The 17,882-nt window shown below is 36.9% G+C and overlaps 1 protein-coding gene across 3 annotated transcripts in view; it reads right to left on the reverse strand.

Annotated features, from left to right (window-relative positions):
• ANKIB1 (ankyrin repeat and IBR domain containing 1) overlaps window positions 1–17,882 on the reverse strand; it is a 139,214-nt gene that overhangs the window by 80,558 nt on the left and 40,774 nt on the right. For all 3 annotated transcript variants that reach the window (XM_037066072.1, XM_037066071.1, XM_037066070.1), the window contains exons 2-3: window positions 10,745–11,028; window positions 1,763–2,063 (exon numbers count right to left, since the gene is read on the reverse strand). In XM_037066072.1, the coding sequence (XP_036921967.1) occupies window positions 1,763–2,063; window positions 10,745–10,932 (489 nt within the window). In that variant the 5' untranslated portion in view covers window positions 10,933–11,028. The remainder of the gene's footprint in view (window positions 1–1,762; window positions 2,064–10,744; window positions 11,029–17,882) is intronic.

Genomic DNA, 17,882 nt, shown 5'->3' on the forward strand with positions numbered 1-17,882 from the left:
TGTAGCTCAGTGAATTGAGCGCGGGCCTGCGAACAACACAATCGCGGTTCGATTCCCAGTCAGGGCACATGCCTGGGTTGCAGGCCAGTTCCCAGCAGGGGACTCACGAGAGGCAACCATACATTGATACTTCTCTCCCTCCCTCTTTCCCTTCCTCTCTGTCAAAAATAAATAAATAAATCTTAAAACACACACACAAAAAACATTACACTCTTTTTTTTAAAAACAATTTGATGAGGATGCCATGGTAAACATACTTCAAAATCCATGATTACTAAAGCAATGTTTATAGAGAATTTTTGTCAGTAAGATATTAAAGCAGCAACTGAAGAGCATTATATTATTACTATCAAGAATGAGCTATTATCTGTGCTAAATTACTTGTGAAATATGACGCAGTCCCATCAGTAATAGTGAGTCACTACAGCAGGGATTCTCTCATAGGAGGTGGGCACAGAACAACAGACAAAAAGCCTTGTGTAAAAGCCTCAGGAATTCTGCCAATAGCCCCCCCTTGCCCCGAAACCCTTGGACATCCTTCCACCACACTGTGAGTCAATGTTAGAAAACATTGCTTAAAAAAATAGTTTCAAGTTATTAACTGGTACTGACTAACTAGTAGGCAAAGGTGACACAAACCCCAGAAAGGAAATGAAAGACTAAAAGATTAATAGCATAAAAAAATAATAGTGGTAAATAAAAAATAAAATCAGAAGGGTTCTAGAATTGAAAAGAATTGACACTTAAGATACACTAAAAAATCATATAAATAACTGTAATATTTTAACCTGAGTAAGAAAATGAAAGACATTCATATTTTTTGACATATTTATCAATTCAGAAGTGTAAAGTATACATACATGAATAACATTAAGAACACACTAAATTTCCAGATATATAGTTTAATCTGATTAGGGTCCTTGCCTTTTCAATACAGGTCTACCTTTTTGGAAAGGTAGACACTCTGTAATCCAACAGTACTCCCCACTCACACTTCAACACAGCTATATGAAAGAGCTTCTGTGAGTCACATCTAAACTGACATAAACGTAGCTGAGAAAAACCTGTTGCACATGGTAGTGATGATATTATAAAGAGTAATGTTTTTAGCTTAATTAAGATCCTACATTATTTGGCTGACCTTACCTAAGCCTGTTGTTAGATATTATATATTCATATATAAAATATATAGAAGAAAAAATACAATATAATGTTTAAAAACACTTTAATACATATTAAACAGAAAAAAAGCACATTTTAAATTTATCAGTGACTTTTTAAAGTACCCCAATAAATGTAGTAATTAATATTCATCCCATGCTTAGGGAACTGATCAATTCTAGATCTATAACCATAGGTCCCATCACCAAGACTTGTTATGTCCAATATGCATACATTTCCTTACACAATGGTTAATAAAGAGCAGCCAAAAAGTAGAACATATCTGTACTAAAGCTATTATGCTCAATATGATACTGTTTAATTGATGGCTGTTATCTTCAAGGATGCTACCAAATTTTTAATTGCTCTTGATCCCATTTTATTCCCAAGGTTGACTATTTATTTAACTGTGGGTTTGTTCTTAGTATTCTCCTAAAACAGGAGAAAGACTTTATTTAAAAGTAGTCCTGATTCTTCCAGAGCCATAAAAGGGATAAAAATGACTAGTTAAGTATTAAGATAAACAAAGGGAACACTGATTATTACATATTACCAATACACAAATTTTACCAGGCAGAACATCAAAAACTCAAAGTTTTACCTCCACACAGGTTTTCATCCCTGAGGCAGCAGCATAGTGCAGGGGTGTGTTTTTTTTGTTATCTACAGCATCAATAGCTGCTCTCTCATATTCGCCTTGGTCCAGTTTTGCTCCTTTCCATCTTAAGATCATCTGCAGACAATCTGCTCTTCTGAAATCATCTTCTGCAGGGCGTGCTAGGCGAGGATGAAGGGCTCCATCAGATATCATAATTTGAGGTCCCATACACAACAAATGCATAGATGTTTCATTGTGCACATTCCGTTTATTTGGATTTCCATCTCTACCAAAAAGAAAAGTCCTAAAATAGTAAAGGAAAAGGATAAAAATCAGTTATTTTCTACTTCAAAATAAGAATAGACAGAAAATAAGAAAATTTCAAGATGACCTACTTCTAACTTGTTAATACAGTTTTGAATTCTTGTTTCACAATAGGGGGAATGACTAATTCTTGGTTATAAAAAACTTATTTTAGAACAATACTGAAAAGAACAAACTGAGTATCTTTACAGTATTTGTTCATAAAAGAAGAGGACATAGGAAGGAGGAAAAGGCGAATGGAAGGAAGATGGAGTAAAGAGAAAAAAGAAGAAGAGAGAAAAGGAAGGGGAGAGGAAGGAAACAGAAAGGGTCACTTACAGACTTACACGTTATTGACATAAACACCTTACAGTACATGATTGAACATTTCACACCAACTTTTTTCCTTTATTTTCTGCCCTATTTCTCTTCAGTACTTATTTATTTAATAAGAATGGTGACAATATCAGCATAGCAATTAATGTATAAGTTTAGGACTAAATTTCTTAATCTAGGAAAAATAGCTCTACTTAAAAGTCATCAGCATTTACAAAGAACAATCCTTTTTGAAGGGAGTAAATTGTGGTTAGTTTTAGAAGACCGAGATATAATTTCAAGGTTGTAGTGTTTACCAATGATAGGTCTAGGTTACTCCCTTAACTACTGACAAATCAAGACCTGAGAGTTGTGCCTAGTTCTTAATCTATCTTTGAGCTAGCGTCATAGGGTTATTGGTTCAGCCATTTCAGATGCTATAACAGGATACTGGAAAATGAGCTGGGAAAAATCTGCTATAATACAGTCAGCTTATACTAGAACACACAATATATTATGAAGTGGACATATAGGTCTCAGGTTTGAAGACAGAGCCTACATGTGCTGTGGAGGGCTGATACCGATCACTAGCATTGGACTATGTTCAAATCCAGAACAACATACAGGAAGGAAGCACAACCAAACCCTAAACCCTAGTTATATTGAAAAGTAAACAAATGACAAACACCCCTGACCACAAAGAGCTGGCTATAAGCTAGCCTACTTTTCAATTTGAATTTGTAAGCCAAGCTGGAAATCTCTCATGAGAAAAAAGCTAAGTTAAGAGGTCCTTAGGCAATAGAAGGTCCCAGACAACTTTTACAACTGTAGATCTTTCCAGTTCCGAACATTCAAGGCTCTAGAACTCATAACAGAGTAAAAGGTTCACTCTCTTTGACTCTGTCTTGTTCAGGTTTGCACTGTTCCCATGGCCTTCAGGCTAACAGCCCCTGCTTGAGACATGCTAAGCATCAGAGGAATTCTGTTTGGAACTAAATTTTTTTTTAAAACAAAAACAGCCCCTCCCATTTTCCCTTTTCTTGACATAAAGAAACCCGAACTCTGTACTTTTTTAAAAAAAGATTTTATTTATCTTACACAGAGGGGAAGGGAGAGAGAAAGAGAGAGAAACACCTATGTGTGGTAGTTTCTATGTGCCCCCAACTGGGGACTTGGCCCACAACCCAGGCATGTGCCCTGACTGGGAATCAAACTGGCGACCCAACCCTTCAGTTCACAGGCCAGCACTCAAACCACTGAGCCACACCAGCCAGGGCTGGACTCTGTACTTTCTTATGATGGATTTGAAGAACTACTAGGGCTCCCATTTTCTCAATAGCCTTCTCTATCAATAGTCTTTCCTTATTTCCAACTCTGATGGTTTGAGTTTTGACCTTTGACCTTTCAAAGCATTATGGCACAAGGACTTATGGATCAGTAATAAGCAGTATAGTTCTTCAAAATCGCCCTATTAGATTTTTAGCATCTACATTTAAACAAATTGTCCTGAAAAAAGTCAGGAGGTCTTTGAAGCACAAACAAATAATTTACTATCACTTATGATAACTATGCCAGTTCCTCATACCTCAACTCTTCCCACTGGGGCAACGCAATCAAGGGCCAAATGAATCGTCATCCTACATGTACTGAGTTCTGCACTGTAGGTGAGTGTGGTAGGCAGAATAATTCTTATAGTTCAAAGAGGTTGATGTCCTAATTCCTGGAAGCTAGGAGTATGTTATCTCACAAGGTAAAACAACTTTACCGATGTGATTAAATTAAGGTTCTTGGGATGGAGAAATTATCCTGGATTATCAGGGTTGGCCCAGTGTAATCACAAATCCTAATAAGAGGAAGATGAGAGGGTTGGAGTTACAGAGATTTGGAAGATGCTATGTTGTTGCCTAGAAAGATGAATGAAGGAGCCACCAGCCAAAAACGTAGGCAGATTTGAAAGCTGGAAAATAAAATTCCCAATCATATTTCCCTATATTTACAATGGCTGAATTATACCAGATTATAATGGATAAGTAATACCATGCTCTTACAAATGTATTCATCAAGATTAAAACTTCTTTCCCTGGCAGGGTAGCTCAGTTGGTTAGAGTGATGTCCCAATACACCAAGGTTGTAGGTTCGATCTCTGGTCAGGCTACATACAAGAAGTAACCAATGAATGTACAAATAAGTGAAACAAGAAGTTGATGTTTCTCTAAAACAAAAAAAAATAAAAAATAAATAAATAAAAAGAAATTATAAAAGACTGAACCCTCTTGAATACACTGACACCTGTGAGAGGGGAGGAGGGTTGCAGGGCTGGGTAAAAAAGTTAAAGGGATGAAGCCAAAAAAGAAAACAGCGTGAAACAGACAATAGCATGGTGATTACCACAGGAGAATTGGGGCGGGGAGAGGTAGAAGATGGTGAAGGGCAGATAAACGGTGATTCGAGGAGACCTGACTTGGGGGGGGAGCATGAACACAGGTTATAATATGTGTTATCCTTCTTAAATTATTTTTAGTACAATTTCTCTTTTACTCATGATGATGGATCTCCATTTCCCACCCCATTGTTGGAAGTAAATTCAGTTCTTGAATTCGTTTTCTTCTCTATACACATTTCCTTCTTTGGAGAACACATATACTTTATAAGTTATAAAGTATTATCAGAACCTAAATGATAGGCAGTAGCAGAATAATGGGTTTGCTCAAAGGGCTTCTACTACTACTTCTTTTTAATCCTCTATCAACCCGTCTGATTTCTCATTCCACCTCCAGACACATGCTAAATTCTTATAGGCCCCTTTCTCTCGCATACTCCACTATCATCTCATATTTACTTGAACTCCATCCAAAATAATAACTTTCAGGAGACTTCCGCCAAGATGGAGGCGTAGGTGGAAACACTGTGATAGTGTTCTACCACAACCAAGTTTGAATACAACAAAGTTTTAGTAAACAAAGACACAGCCAAAGAACAGAAAAATTGAACTATATGGAAGTCCGACAACAATGAACCATTCAACCGGGAATGGTAAGAGGGGAGGAGCAAGCAGCAGAGCGGGGTCGGGCAGGAAAGATCCCCCAACCCAGGCATGCAGGCAGCTGGGGTAGCAGCATGAACCCAGTGAGGGTGCGGGGCAGGCTGACCGCGGTAACACTTTTGCGTGCAGATAAACCAGCAGAGTGTGCAGCGAGAGGGACCGTGCAGGCCCCAGCGGCAGAGGGCTGACCAAGATCGCACATTCATGCGCAGTGGGACAGAATGCACAGGCCCTGGCAACCGTGGCAGCTGCGGCAGTGGCGGGAGGTGGCGGGCGAGACCGCCATTGTTTTCCTTTGACCCCACCCCCACATACAGCCTCACAGCCCAGCTATCCGGGTTGCCCTGCTCTGGTGAACACCTAGGGCTCCTCATACGTAACAGGCACGAACAGTCCAAAATATGGCTCAAAAAGAACTCAAAGCCCCAGAGCCGATAACTCTAAGCGACCAGGAAATAGCCAGCCTCTCAGATGCACAGTTCAAAACACTGGTGATCAGGATGCTCACAGAACTGGTTGATTTTAGTCACAAATTAGAGGAACATATGAAGGCTAAACTAATTGAAATGAAGGGAAATGCACAGGAAACCAATAGTGATGGAAAGGAAACTGGGACTCAAATCAATGGAATGGACCAGAAGGAAGAACGAAACATCCAACCAGAAAAGGATGAAGAAACAAGAATGAAAAAAAAATGAGGAGAGGCTTAGGAGCCTCCAGGACATCTTTAAAAGTTCCAACATCCGGATTATAGGGGTACCAGAAGGGGGAAAGAAACAGCCATGAGTGGAAAACTTATTTGAACAAATAATAAAGAAGAACTTCCCCAATCTGGCAAAGGAAATAGACTTCCAGGAAATCCAGGAAGCTCAGAGAGTCCCAAAGAAGTTGGACCCAAGAAGGAACACATCAAGGCACATCATCATTACATTAGCCAAGATTAAAATGAAGGAGAGAATCCTAGAAGCAGCAAGAGATAAGGGGACAGTCACCTACAAAGGAGTTCCCATCAGACTGTCACCGAATTTTTCAAAAGAGACCTTACAGGCAAGAAGGGGCTGGAAAGAAGTATTCCAAGTCATGAAATCCAGAGACCTACACAGCCAAGATTGCTTTATCCAGCAAAGCTTTCATTTAGAATGGAAGGACAGTTAAAGTGCTTCACAGATAAGGTCAAGCTAAAGGAGTTCATCATCACCAAGCCCTTATTATACAAAATGCTAGAGGGACTTATATAAGAAAAAGAAGATGAAAAATATGAACAGTGGAAGGACAGCAAACTCACAGTTATTAACAACCACACCTAAAACAAAAGCAAACCAAGAGGACAGCTAGATCAGGAGTGGAACCACAGAAATGAAGAACACATGGAGGGTTAGAGACAGGGGGGTGGGAGGAGGAGAAGGGGGGAGAAGGTACAGAAAATAGCATAGACAGTAGGTAGAAAATAGATAGGGGGGAGGGCAAGAATAGTGGGGGAAAAATAGAATCTAAAGAACTTGAGACATGTGGTCATAAACTAAGGGGGGGAATGGTGGGGGAGGGGGTGTGCCGGGTGGAGGGGAATGAAGGGGGGGAATAGAACAACTGTAATGGTATAATCAATAAAATATATATATTATTAAAAAATAAATAGTCATTAATAAGCTGCTGATCTCTAACAATTGAAAAAAATCCAAACACTTTAGCCTGAAGTTGAAGGTTAAATGTAAAGTAAAAATAAGAAGTTCAGTATAATGTATATAGCCGAATGATAAAAGTAGCACAAACTGGTAACTAAAAGAGAATATACACTCGCGCTTTCTGTAGGTCTTTAAATATTCATTCAATAGAATGATAACCACATGACAGAGACAGAGAGATATATTCCTCCTTAGAGGAACCAAGAATATTGACCAGATCAGCTATTCTTAGACTTTTTGGTCATAGTACCCTTTTACAACTTTAAAAATTACTTAAGATTCCACCCTGGCCAGTGTGGCTTAGTTGATTGGAGTGTCATCTTGTAAACTAAAAGGCTATGAGTTTGATTTACTGTAGGGCACATTCCTGGGTTGCAGGTTCAGTACCCAGTCTGGGTACATATAAGAGGCAACCGGTAGATGTTTCTCTCTCACATTGATGTTTCCCTCCCTTTCTGCCTCCCTTCCCCTCTCCCTAAAATCAATATACATGTCCTCAGGTGAGGATAAAAAAAATTACTGAAGATTCCTAAGAACTTTTGTTTATGTGGGTTATATATATATTGATGTTTAGCATATTAAAAATTAAAACAAAATGTAAAAAATATCCATTAAAAAGTAAAGCCATTACATATTAAATATTCTACCATCTTAAAATAGATAATATCTATAAATTTTAAAAATTAAGTGAGAAGAAGGGCATTGTTTTTACATGTTTATAAATTTCTTTTAATGGCTGGCTAATAAAGGACAAATTCTCATAGCATTCAGTCTATTGTAATATGTTGTTTTGGTTCAAGCATGTGAAGAAAATGCAGGCTTTATACAGTTCAAAAAAGTGTAAGTACTTTAAAACTGCCTTTTCATGTAATTGTGAGTATTCATATTTGATATTATACCAAAATTCAATAAATTGTCATTTACTGTCAAATCTTAAAGATTACAATGTAGAATCTAAAATTTTATCGATGAACTTTTTGTACTATTTAATTTTGAAAAAATCTTTTACCCATGCACAGTTTGTAAAAATCAAATACTGATCTTCTGAGAAATACTGATTCACCGAGTTATGCAAATTTTCTAGATGTTGACATATTTCATTTCACAATATTTTTATAAAAGCACTTTAGTTTAGCCCTGGCTGGTGTAGCTCAGTGGATTGAGTGCCGGCCTGGGAATCAAAGGGTCACTGGTATAATTCCCAGTCGGGGCACATCCCTGGGTTTGCAGGCCTGGTCCCCAGTGGGTGGTGCTCAAGAGGCAACTGAATGATGTTTCTCTCCCTCTCTTTCTCCCTCCCTTCCCCTTTCTCTAAAAAAAAGTAAAATAAATAAAATCTTAAAATATACCCATATTAGTTTGTATCACTAATCTTATCAGAAATCCTGACCATAATATTTCCTTATGCAATGACTTAATAAAACTTTTTACTTTGTGTAAGATATTGTACTATGCAGGAAGTACAGAAGAGAAACTTTTACAAAGTTGTAATTCAGATAGGCAGAGAGAAAATAAATATACAGTTACAAAGTACAACTGATACCAAAAGACAACCTGTCTAGACGGCTGGGAATGGGCTGAGGACAGTGAATAGGAGGGGCTGCCAGAGAATATGGAGCTGGGTAACGGGAATGAAACCTGGGAGCTGCATGTGCACCAAGCCCTGCCCCTGGAGGCAGAAGCTGGAGGTCACAGCACTGAGAGTGGTGTGCAGTCGGACAAGACCTTCACCAACTGACCAGGGCCATGGCAAAGACACGGAGTTATGGTTCCATGTTGCCCAGGTATTCAAGAGCATGCCTGGCGGACACTCTGCTCCGGTGTGGAGGTCCTGCTCCTGGCTGCAGATGCCCTGCCCAACCCACCGAGGCCACCCTCTGTGCTACCCGAGAGGTTGTCCAGGGTTTCCAGGGTCCCTTTACTCAGGCGGTCAAGCTCTGCTGGTGGGCTTCAAGTGTGGGTAACTCACTTTGTGAGAACAAGCTAAGGGCCACTTAGCTGTGGCCTGGGTCTCCACAGGATGGTACTCTAAAATGGAGCAGGAACTCTGGGCACTGCCTTTTGTTTTGGTCTTCCTGAGGGTGGCTGGGTCTTGTGGAGAAGATGAGCTTTGAGACTGGTAGTCCCCCAATAATTCCACATTGTTCAGCATCTGAATAAAAACCCTTTTCCCTCCTCACCAGCCTCTACCTCTCGAGTTTCCCTTTTGTGGCTGTGGACAGCCAAACCCTCATTTTTGTTCAGTAACACAATGAGAGAGTGTATGCCAAACAAATAAGACAAACAAACAAAAAAAGCCATGTAGTTCTTAAAAATAAAGACTGCGGTGCCTGTTCACTGTGGCAGGCTAAGAAGACAGATAAAACCTGCCCAAGACCTTTGAAGGAAAGGTAAGATTCAAAGAAAAAGCTGAGAGGAGTGGGGAAGGGGGTACTCAGGCAGAGAGAGCCCCATAAACATGGCAGACAGAACATACATGTAAAATCAGCAGCAAAATTTGAACAATTTGTAGAAAAAGAAATTAACAGGTTGAAAGTTTTTGTCAAATTCTAAAAAGCTGTGAATATAGGTTTAAGAATTATATTTCACTGTGTAAGCAAAGCAGTGTTTTTTTTCAGTTCAAGCACCAGATTCCCATAGCCACATACTTTACTTCTAAAAAAACTAAATTGGTTTTGGAACTACTTTTCTATCCTTTGCTTCATTTTATAAGCTAGCAAATATCAAATTTAATTCCCCTGCAATTAGGTAAGAACCCTCGAATAAATATATTTGCTGTCACTAATGCTTCTATTTTTAAAGTTTCTTAGTATTTTTTTTTAATTTTAAGGAAATGTTTTGCTTTTAGAAGTCTTTTCAAGTAACTAAACCCCATTAAAAGGAAGGAAACTCAAATCTGATCATGATTAGATAAGGCAAAGGTATCTGTGTTGCAACTTAAACTAGTGAATCAGAGTTAAGAACTTTGGTGTAGGTACCACTCCCTGCAATTTGTTGATAGATGACAAGTACTTTTCTTTTTTCTTCAATTGTATTGTTGACATTATTACATATGCCCCCACTTTTCCTGCCTTTGGCCCCCTCCACGCTGCTGCTGCCCTCCCTTCCCTCTGGCCTCACCACACTGTCATCTGTGTCTAAGGGTAATGCATCTATACTCTTTGGCTGATTCCTCGACCTTTTTTCATCTAGTCTCTTCCTGCTCCCTCCCCTCTGACAACTGTCAGTCTGTTCCATGTGTCCATGACTTTTTTTCTACTTCACTCATCAGTTTATTTTGTTCTTTAGATTCCATATATGAATAGGTTAATATGGTATTAGCTGACAAGTACTTTTCTAGAATCAAAATCATTGAAATTAAACACTAAACTACTGTCAAGAATTCATAATATGAAGAATAGTGAGTAGCAAAATGTATTTATAGCAATAAGAATATGTGAACCAACCTCACTATTAAAACTTTTAATCAATTGATGCAGAATGTTAAAAAGTCGTACTTAACAATTTAAGCATATTCAGTATTAGAAGTTTAATTCACAATAATACCATACAACATGCACAATATGTGTATATACTTTCAAAGATCAAGGTTTTCCCCTCCTTTCATTAATTTGTTATCATGTGGTTCACAGTAATACTCACCCTAATATCCTGTTCATTCCGTGTCTAGCGGCATAGTGTAAAGGAGTATTGTGCTGATAGGGCTCCCCATAAGATGTGTTTGGATCAAGTGATTCTTTTAGCTGAGGGTTGTTTTCATATATTTGGCAGGCCAGGTTTTCATCACCATTGATGAGTGCTTTGCGAAATTTGGTGGTTGTATTTCCCATGTTTTGTTTTGTTTTGTTTTTTTCTGACAGGCAGTGGCACTTTTTTCCTTCCCCCTTCAGCCACTTTTTGAATGCTTCTGTAACATGTTTCACATTCTATTAAAGGAAAAAAATGATCAAATTAGACTGAGAACCAGTAATTATGAAGTAGTGTCCTGAAGAAACTCACAGTTAGGAACACTAATAAAATCTAGGAAGAGGTGTAAAGTAACAAATCATATTACATTTTACTAAATTTATCTTAATATCAAAAGAAAATCTCAAATTTTTAACACTACCCAAATTAACTTCTTGTTAAACTGTAACCTTTCCTGTACAGAGACTGTTAAGTTTTTGCAGGTTGCATTTTTTGTATTATAAAAGTTATTTACATATGTGTAGAGAAAAAGTTTTAATTTTCCTCTTCACATGGGCAGGAAATGAGCTCAACTAAATTTTATGGTTGAATACACTTAAATCTCTGTATAACTATGTATAAATCTGACTCAGCCAATTTGTGAGCTAATGAAAAATGTAGATTTTGCTCATATAAATACTCTAAGAAAGATGTTAAATTATAGCAAAAAAAAAGCGAAACTGCTCAGTACTTATAGGGACATCAGAGAAAAGACTTTACAAATGTAAACATACAGGACTATAGAACAACCTGATAAATGAGTTACAGCAAACTAATAAAACTGATTGTACATAGAGCAATGGAAACATTATTCTACCTTAAGACCATTAAATTTATCTCCTTCTACTATAAAGAATTTAAAACAAAGCTGAAAACACCAAATACTTACTCATACTATGTTCAGAAAGAGGTTATGACAGTGGTCATAAGAGCACTGACTACTGAAGCAATGTGAGTGTGGGTGAGGCAAGGAGCACATGGAAACAATTACTGGATTTGGAGTTCGAAATCTCATATTTACCTACCCTAGCTGTGCAATTTTCAGCAAGTTATGTACCCTCTAAAAGCCTCAGGTTCCTAACTGTAAAGAAAAATGACGACTTCTTAAGGACAGCTGTGAGGATTTTAAGAGCTACTTTATTATAAAGTACCTACCATAGTCCTTGACTAGTACACTCAATAAATACTACTTCTGTTCTACTCCAAGAAATAATTCTGAATCTACTCTTGAACAATGATCAAAGTAAGTGATAAAGGAAACAGCATATGCAAAGGCAGGTATGAAATAAAAGGCTTATTCAAGGTGGTAAAGATGGAGTTCAGGGTCGGTAGTGTTGGACTAATAGGAAATAAAACTGAAAATTGATGGGTTCAGACTAAGAAACTTTTACTTTAACCTGTAAAGAACATATAAAGGCTTTTATGAAGAGCAATGATGTAATTATTTTACGCTTTAGAAAATGAACTACTGTTACAGTGTAGAAGGTAGACTAGAGGGAGAAAAACTTAGAAGCAGAATACAGGAGTCTATCATATTACCCAGTTAACTAAGTGACAGGCTGGACATTAAAATGTAGTTTTAAAAAAAGTTGGAAATAATGTATAATTTTCAACACAGGCTTTGTATGAACAGTACCAGTTTCAACAGAATAAAATTTAAAGAATTGAAAAACAAATTGAGTTTTTTTTTAAAGTTTCCTATAAAACAACCTATAGCCCTCAACTTTGGCTATACATTTAACAGCCTGGACAAGTTCAGAGTTTCACTGGCAGAGCCACATCCCAGACCAGTTAAATCAGTGTCAAGTGGGCAGCTCTGGGGCATCAGTGTTTAAGCTCCATGGGTGAGTTCAAAGTGCACACACCACTGCATAAAAAAGTTCTTGAATCTCTCTAGCTAAATGTTATATCTGAATATGAAGACCAAGGTGAGCAGGCAGGGTAAGACATCTGCTGAATCTATTTTAGAGACAGGTATCAACTACCTACTTAGTATAGCAGCACATTTTCAGGCACACAGCTATACTTAATGAGGTCAGCATCTGGGTCTTTTAATGGATGTTTGTCACTGATTTTTTACTTTAAATATTCAAATATATATGTATACATTTTTTGAAAATATGAAGAAAAAGGATAAACAACTTATGTTCTATTTACTAGAAAATAACCACTGTTGGCATTTTGATAAGTAACCATTTATTTATGATGTATGTAAATATGCTTATATGCATACACACAGTAGAAATATTTATATACATAAACTGGATCATGCTGCATAATTTAAACATTTTTATTTAACTTTTTAGAGAGTTGCTGAACCTTTATTAGCCTTAAGTATTCCTTTATCATCTCATCTTGAATGAGGAGCAAATTCCCACCTCCCGGAATCTATGCTTTGATAGCACAATATACTATAGCCACTTTGGGGCTTTTTCAACAACAGCCTGGATAGTACTGTGTTTGTTTTGTTTTTCATTGAATCTAGGAGCCGTGTTTTTATCTTCAGTGAAGTAATTTGTTTAGCTGTACTGCATCAGCACTTTAAGAGTTTATTATTCTTAACAGAACTCCAGTTCACTGCATACTTTTATCTACAACAAATAAATGAACCTTATCATGTGGGTTCTAAAGGGTTTTTCACGGGGATTTAGAAACTTTCAGTTGTTTGGTTTCATCTTTCTTCCCGGACAGACTGTAGCTCAAATTATGAACATTTGTTCAGAGTTTTAGATTAGACTAATAAATAACACGTTATCTGATTTACCTTATTTTAGAGAAATGTTCTCTAAGACAATAATTTCTATCCAACATGTGAAAAAAACCTATAAAAGCAATGATATTTTGAGGATACTTATTTAAAATAACAATACTTTGAAAAATCAGTAACTCTAAAATGTCCATTTAAATATTACTGTTACTCATATTGAAAGTATATTAGAGTAGGGAAACCTTTTTGTGGTTCTCAGTTATTTTCAAATGTTTCATTTTTAAAATGAGTTCAATAAGCCTGAAACTCACCAGGAAATGCATCATTTAAAGCAATCGTAGCTCCACCCCCTTCAGATTTATTTGCCTAGAAATCTGCGAGATGTGTCCTTTCACTCTGTCATAGCTACAGCTGGCATAGCCTGAAATGACTTCACTCTTTGTTTTTTAATCAAACCCGTAAGTACTATTTTTCCAACTCCAACATAAATTGATACACAGAGCTTTAAGAAGCAAGTGATGGATTATCAAAGAGGTAAAAATAATTTTTTATTTTGGGGTTCTTAGTTATACAGGAAAATCTAGGTGAAGTTTCATCATGTAATAGTAAAACACTGCACTTAATGAGTATTTAATGGAAAAGTAAGAAAAGTATACCCTGTCAATGAACACCAAAGAGCTTTCCCTAATTCTTGATTAACTTTTTATTGTGTAGGTCTCTATAACTCTTGTTTAATACATATATATTTATTTATTTTTAGGCAAAGGAGGAGGGAGAAAGAGAAGGAGAGAAACATCAATTTGTGGTTGCCTCTTGTGTGCCCCCTACTGGGGACCTGGCCTGCAACCCAGACAAGTGCCCTGACTGGGAATTGAACCAGCGACCCATTGGTTCCCAGGCCAGCGCTCAATCCACTGAGCCATACCAGCCAGGGTATATAACTCGTTTTAAATCTGTCTCTCAACTTCCCAATTCATAGGTTAATAATCAGGTACAACAACAACTCTAGTGCACTTAAATAGACTATTCCCAAAAATCTTTTATAGAAGATGAAATATTTCAGAAATAAGTAATGCAATTGGAGGAACAAATATAAAGGATACATGAACAACAACTAAGAAGGGTGGAAACAGGAGGGAGGAGGGAGCACGGGTGAGTGGGTTGGGATGGGAGTAATAGACAGAAAACTGTACTTGAAAAATAATTAAACAAATTAAAAAATGAATTAATTAATTAAAAATAAACTAATTAATTTAAAAAAGAAATAAGTAATGCCTAATTTACCTCTTTCCACAAAGGTAAATTATTTAAAAAAAATTTTTGATCCTCACCTGAGGATATGTTCATGGATTTTAGCAGTGGGGTGGGTTAGGGGGAGAGACAGAGACATAGACAGAGAGAGAGAAACATCAATTAATTGCCTCCTATATATACTTGGACAAAGATCAAACCTGCAACCTAAGTATATGTCCTGACCCAGAACTGAGCTCGCAACCTTTTGGTGCATGGGGTGACACTCAAACCAACTGAGCCACCCAACCAGGGCCATAAAAGTAAATATTTTAAAGTCATAATTATGGGTTGAAGTTGTTGACCTAAACAAAATAATTGGCTCTCATTCTTCATTTAAATAGAAGAAAATCCAACATTACATACACACACACACACACACACACACACACACACGTGTGCGCTCAATTCATCCTTCTGCAACTTTCTGCAGATAAGAACGGATAAGATCAACAATTTTAAATCTACAACTAAACTTCTCTGTAGCCAAAATAGAAACATGTAGGAAGTTTGTTCAAACAGTATGTCCCTACCCTAGTCCCCTGTTGAAATCAGAGAGATGTTTCTCAAGGAAGAAAATTCCAGAAAGCTCTACATCTAAAGAAATGCTCTAATTGTTAATGCAGTAATACTCAACAAAGAGGAGAGGGTTTGTTTTTTTTTTTAAGACTCTAATAGAACTGTTAAGAGGTATGATAAAAAAATAAATAAAAAATAAAATGATAGGGGAAAAAGCCATGGAAAGTCAATACACTATTGTAAACAGAATCCATGTAGAAAAACATTAAGCTATCGAGTCTGTTCATTCACTCATTCAATAAGCATTTATTAACATGTAGTAATTTTCATTGATCACCATGCATGAGAATCACTGGGGGAGGTGGTTTCAGTTGGTCTAGGAGGACAAGGACTGAAAATTTTAAAAACTATACAGTTTACTATAACATGCCAGTCAGAGTTAAATTAAGGACCATGAGCTGGTTTTGAAACTATAGTAAACCAAAGGTATTGGCAAGAACTGTGCCAGCAAGGAAAAGGGGAGTAGGAGTCAGAAAGACCTGTGATCAAATTCTGTTTCTATTTTACCAAGTAACCTAACCTCTTTGAGTTGTTTACTCACCTGTAAACCACAAATATTAACACTGACTTATTTTGGCTAGCAAATATAAATGAACAGATAGAAACCAATGCATCTGTGGTGTTTATACTGCAGTGAGAGCAGAGAAGTAAAAATTCTAAGACTGATTTTATTGTTTACAATAGGGAGCCATTACAGGTTTTTGAGCTAGATCTTTTTCAAGCTTTAGTATTTTCAGAAAAATACATTTAAGATTTACACAGGTTGATGCATTAATCAACAGTTCATCTTCTTTATTGCTGAGCAGCAGTCTATCGTGTGGATGCGACACTGCTTGTTTAAGCACTCACATGCTGCAGGGTGTGCTGGTTGTTCTAGTTTTGAACCACTTAAATACGTTTTAATTTCCCTTGAATAAATATGCAGGACTGGAATTACTGAGGCACATGGTAGGTTGTTTAACTTTATAAAAAACATTATCTTGGCCAGCATTTGAACCATCAAGTTTCTATTTTTTCCTTTTTTCGGCAGCCATTCTATTGGATGTATAGTGGCATTTCACGATGGTATTAATTTCCATTCCCCTAATGACTACTGACATTGAGCATGCTTTCATGTACTTATTTCCCATGAGTATTTTTTGATTTGTAAATGTCTGTTTAGATCTTATGCCCATTATTAAGATGGATTATCACTGCACATCAGTTCTTTGGGTATTCTATAAAAGTCCTTTGTTGCAAATGTAATTTACAAACATTCTAATTTAAAACCTCCTTCTCTTTTCATTCTCTTAACAGTGTTGTTTACAGACCAAAAGTTTTAAATTTGATAAAATTAAATCTACCATGTTCTCCTTTTATGGACAAAGTTATATGCCAAACTCTTTGCCTAACCCATGTCACAGAGATTTTCCCCGTTATCTTCCTCAAGATTTTTAGTTTCAGGTTTTACATTTAAGACTGTGATCCAATTTGAGTTAGTTTCTCCATAAGGTATACATTGAGATTCACTGTATTTTATATAAAGACAGCCAATCGTTTCTGGCATCATTTGATGAAGAGAGTACCCTTTCCCTATTAAATTGCCTAGCTCCCTTATCCAAAACCAAATGAGGAGCAAACCAAACTCAGTAACACACTAAGAGGACCATACACCGTGATGGAGTGGGATTTGTTTCATGGATACAGATGGTTCAACATCCACATATCAATCAATGTGATACACCACATTAAAGAAGTGAAGAATAAAAATCATACCATCATCTCAATAGATGGAGAAAATGCATCTACTGAGATGCATTTGACAAAATTCAACATCCATTTATAATAAAACTCTCAACGAAGTGGCTACAGAGAGAATAAACCTCAACACAATAAAGACCATGTGTGACAGGCCCGCAGCTAACATCGTACTCAATGGCGAAAAGCTGAAAGCTTTTCCTTTAAGATTAGGAAGAAGAAAGGGATGCCCATTCTCACCACTTTTATTCAACATGGTTTTGGAAGTCCTAGCCAGAGCAACTGGGGGAAAAAGTCCAAATTGGGAAAGAAGAACTAAAACTAACTATAACTGCCAAACTGCCACTAATGGCAGATAATAAATTATATTAAAAAAATCCTACAGATCCCACCAAAAAAACTGTTAGAACTAATGAATGAATTCAGTAAAGTTGTAGGATACAAGATGAATATGTAGAAATCTGTTAGATTTCTGTACACTAAAAACAATCAGAAATGGAATTTAAGAAACAAACCAATTTACAATTGCATCAAAAAGAATAAAACACAGTCATGCACTACCTAACAATATTTTTGTCAATGATGAACTGCATATATGACCGTGGTCCCATAAGATTATAAGACCCCTGAAAAGTTATTATTGCCTAGCAACATCATACCCATTGTGATGTTGTAGTGCAAAGGCTGTGGTTGAGATAACAAACAACTTTAATGTAAGTGTGGATGAGTGTGACACTGAGG

Source organism: Sturnira hondurensis, unplaced genomic scaffold, assembly GCF_014824575.4.
Source record: "Sturnira hondurensis isolate 20B ecotype Veracruz unplaced genomic scaffold, ASM1482457v3 Scaffold0016462, whole genome shotgun sequence".
NCBI lineage: Eukaryota > Metazoa > Chordata > Mammalia > Chiroptera > Phyllostomidae > Sturnira > Sturnira hondurensis.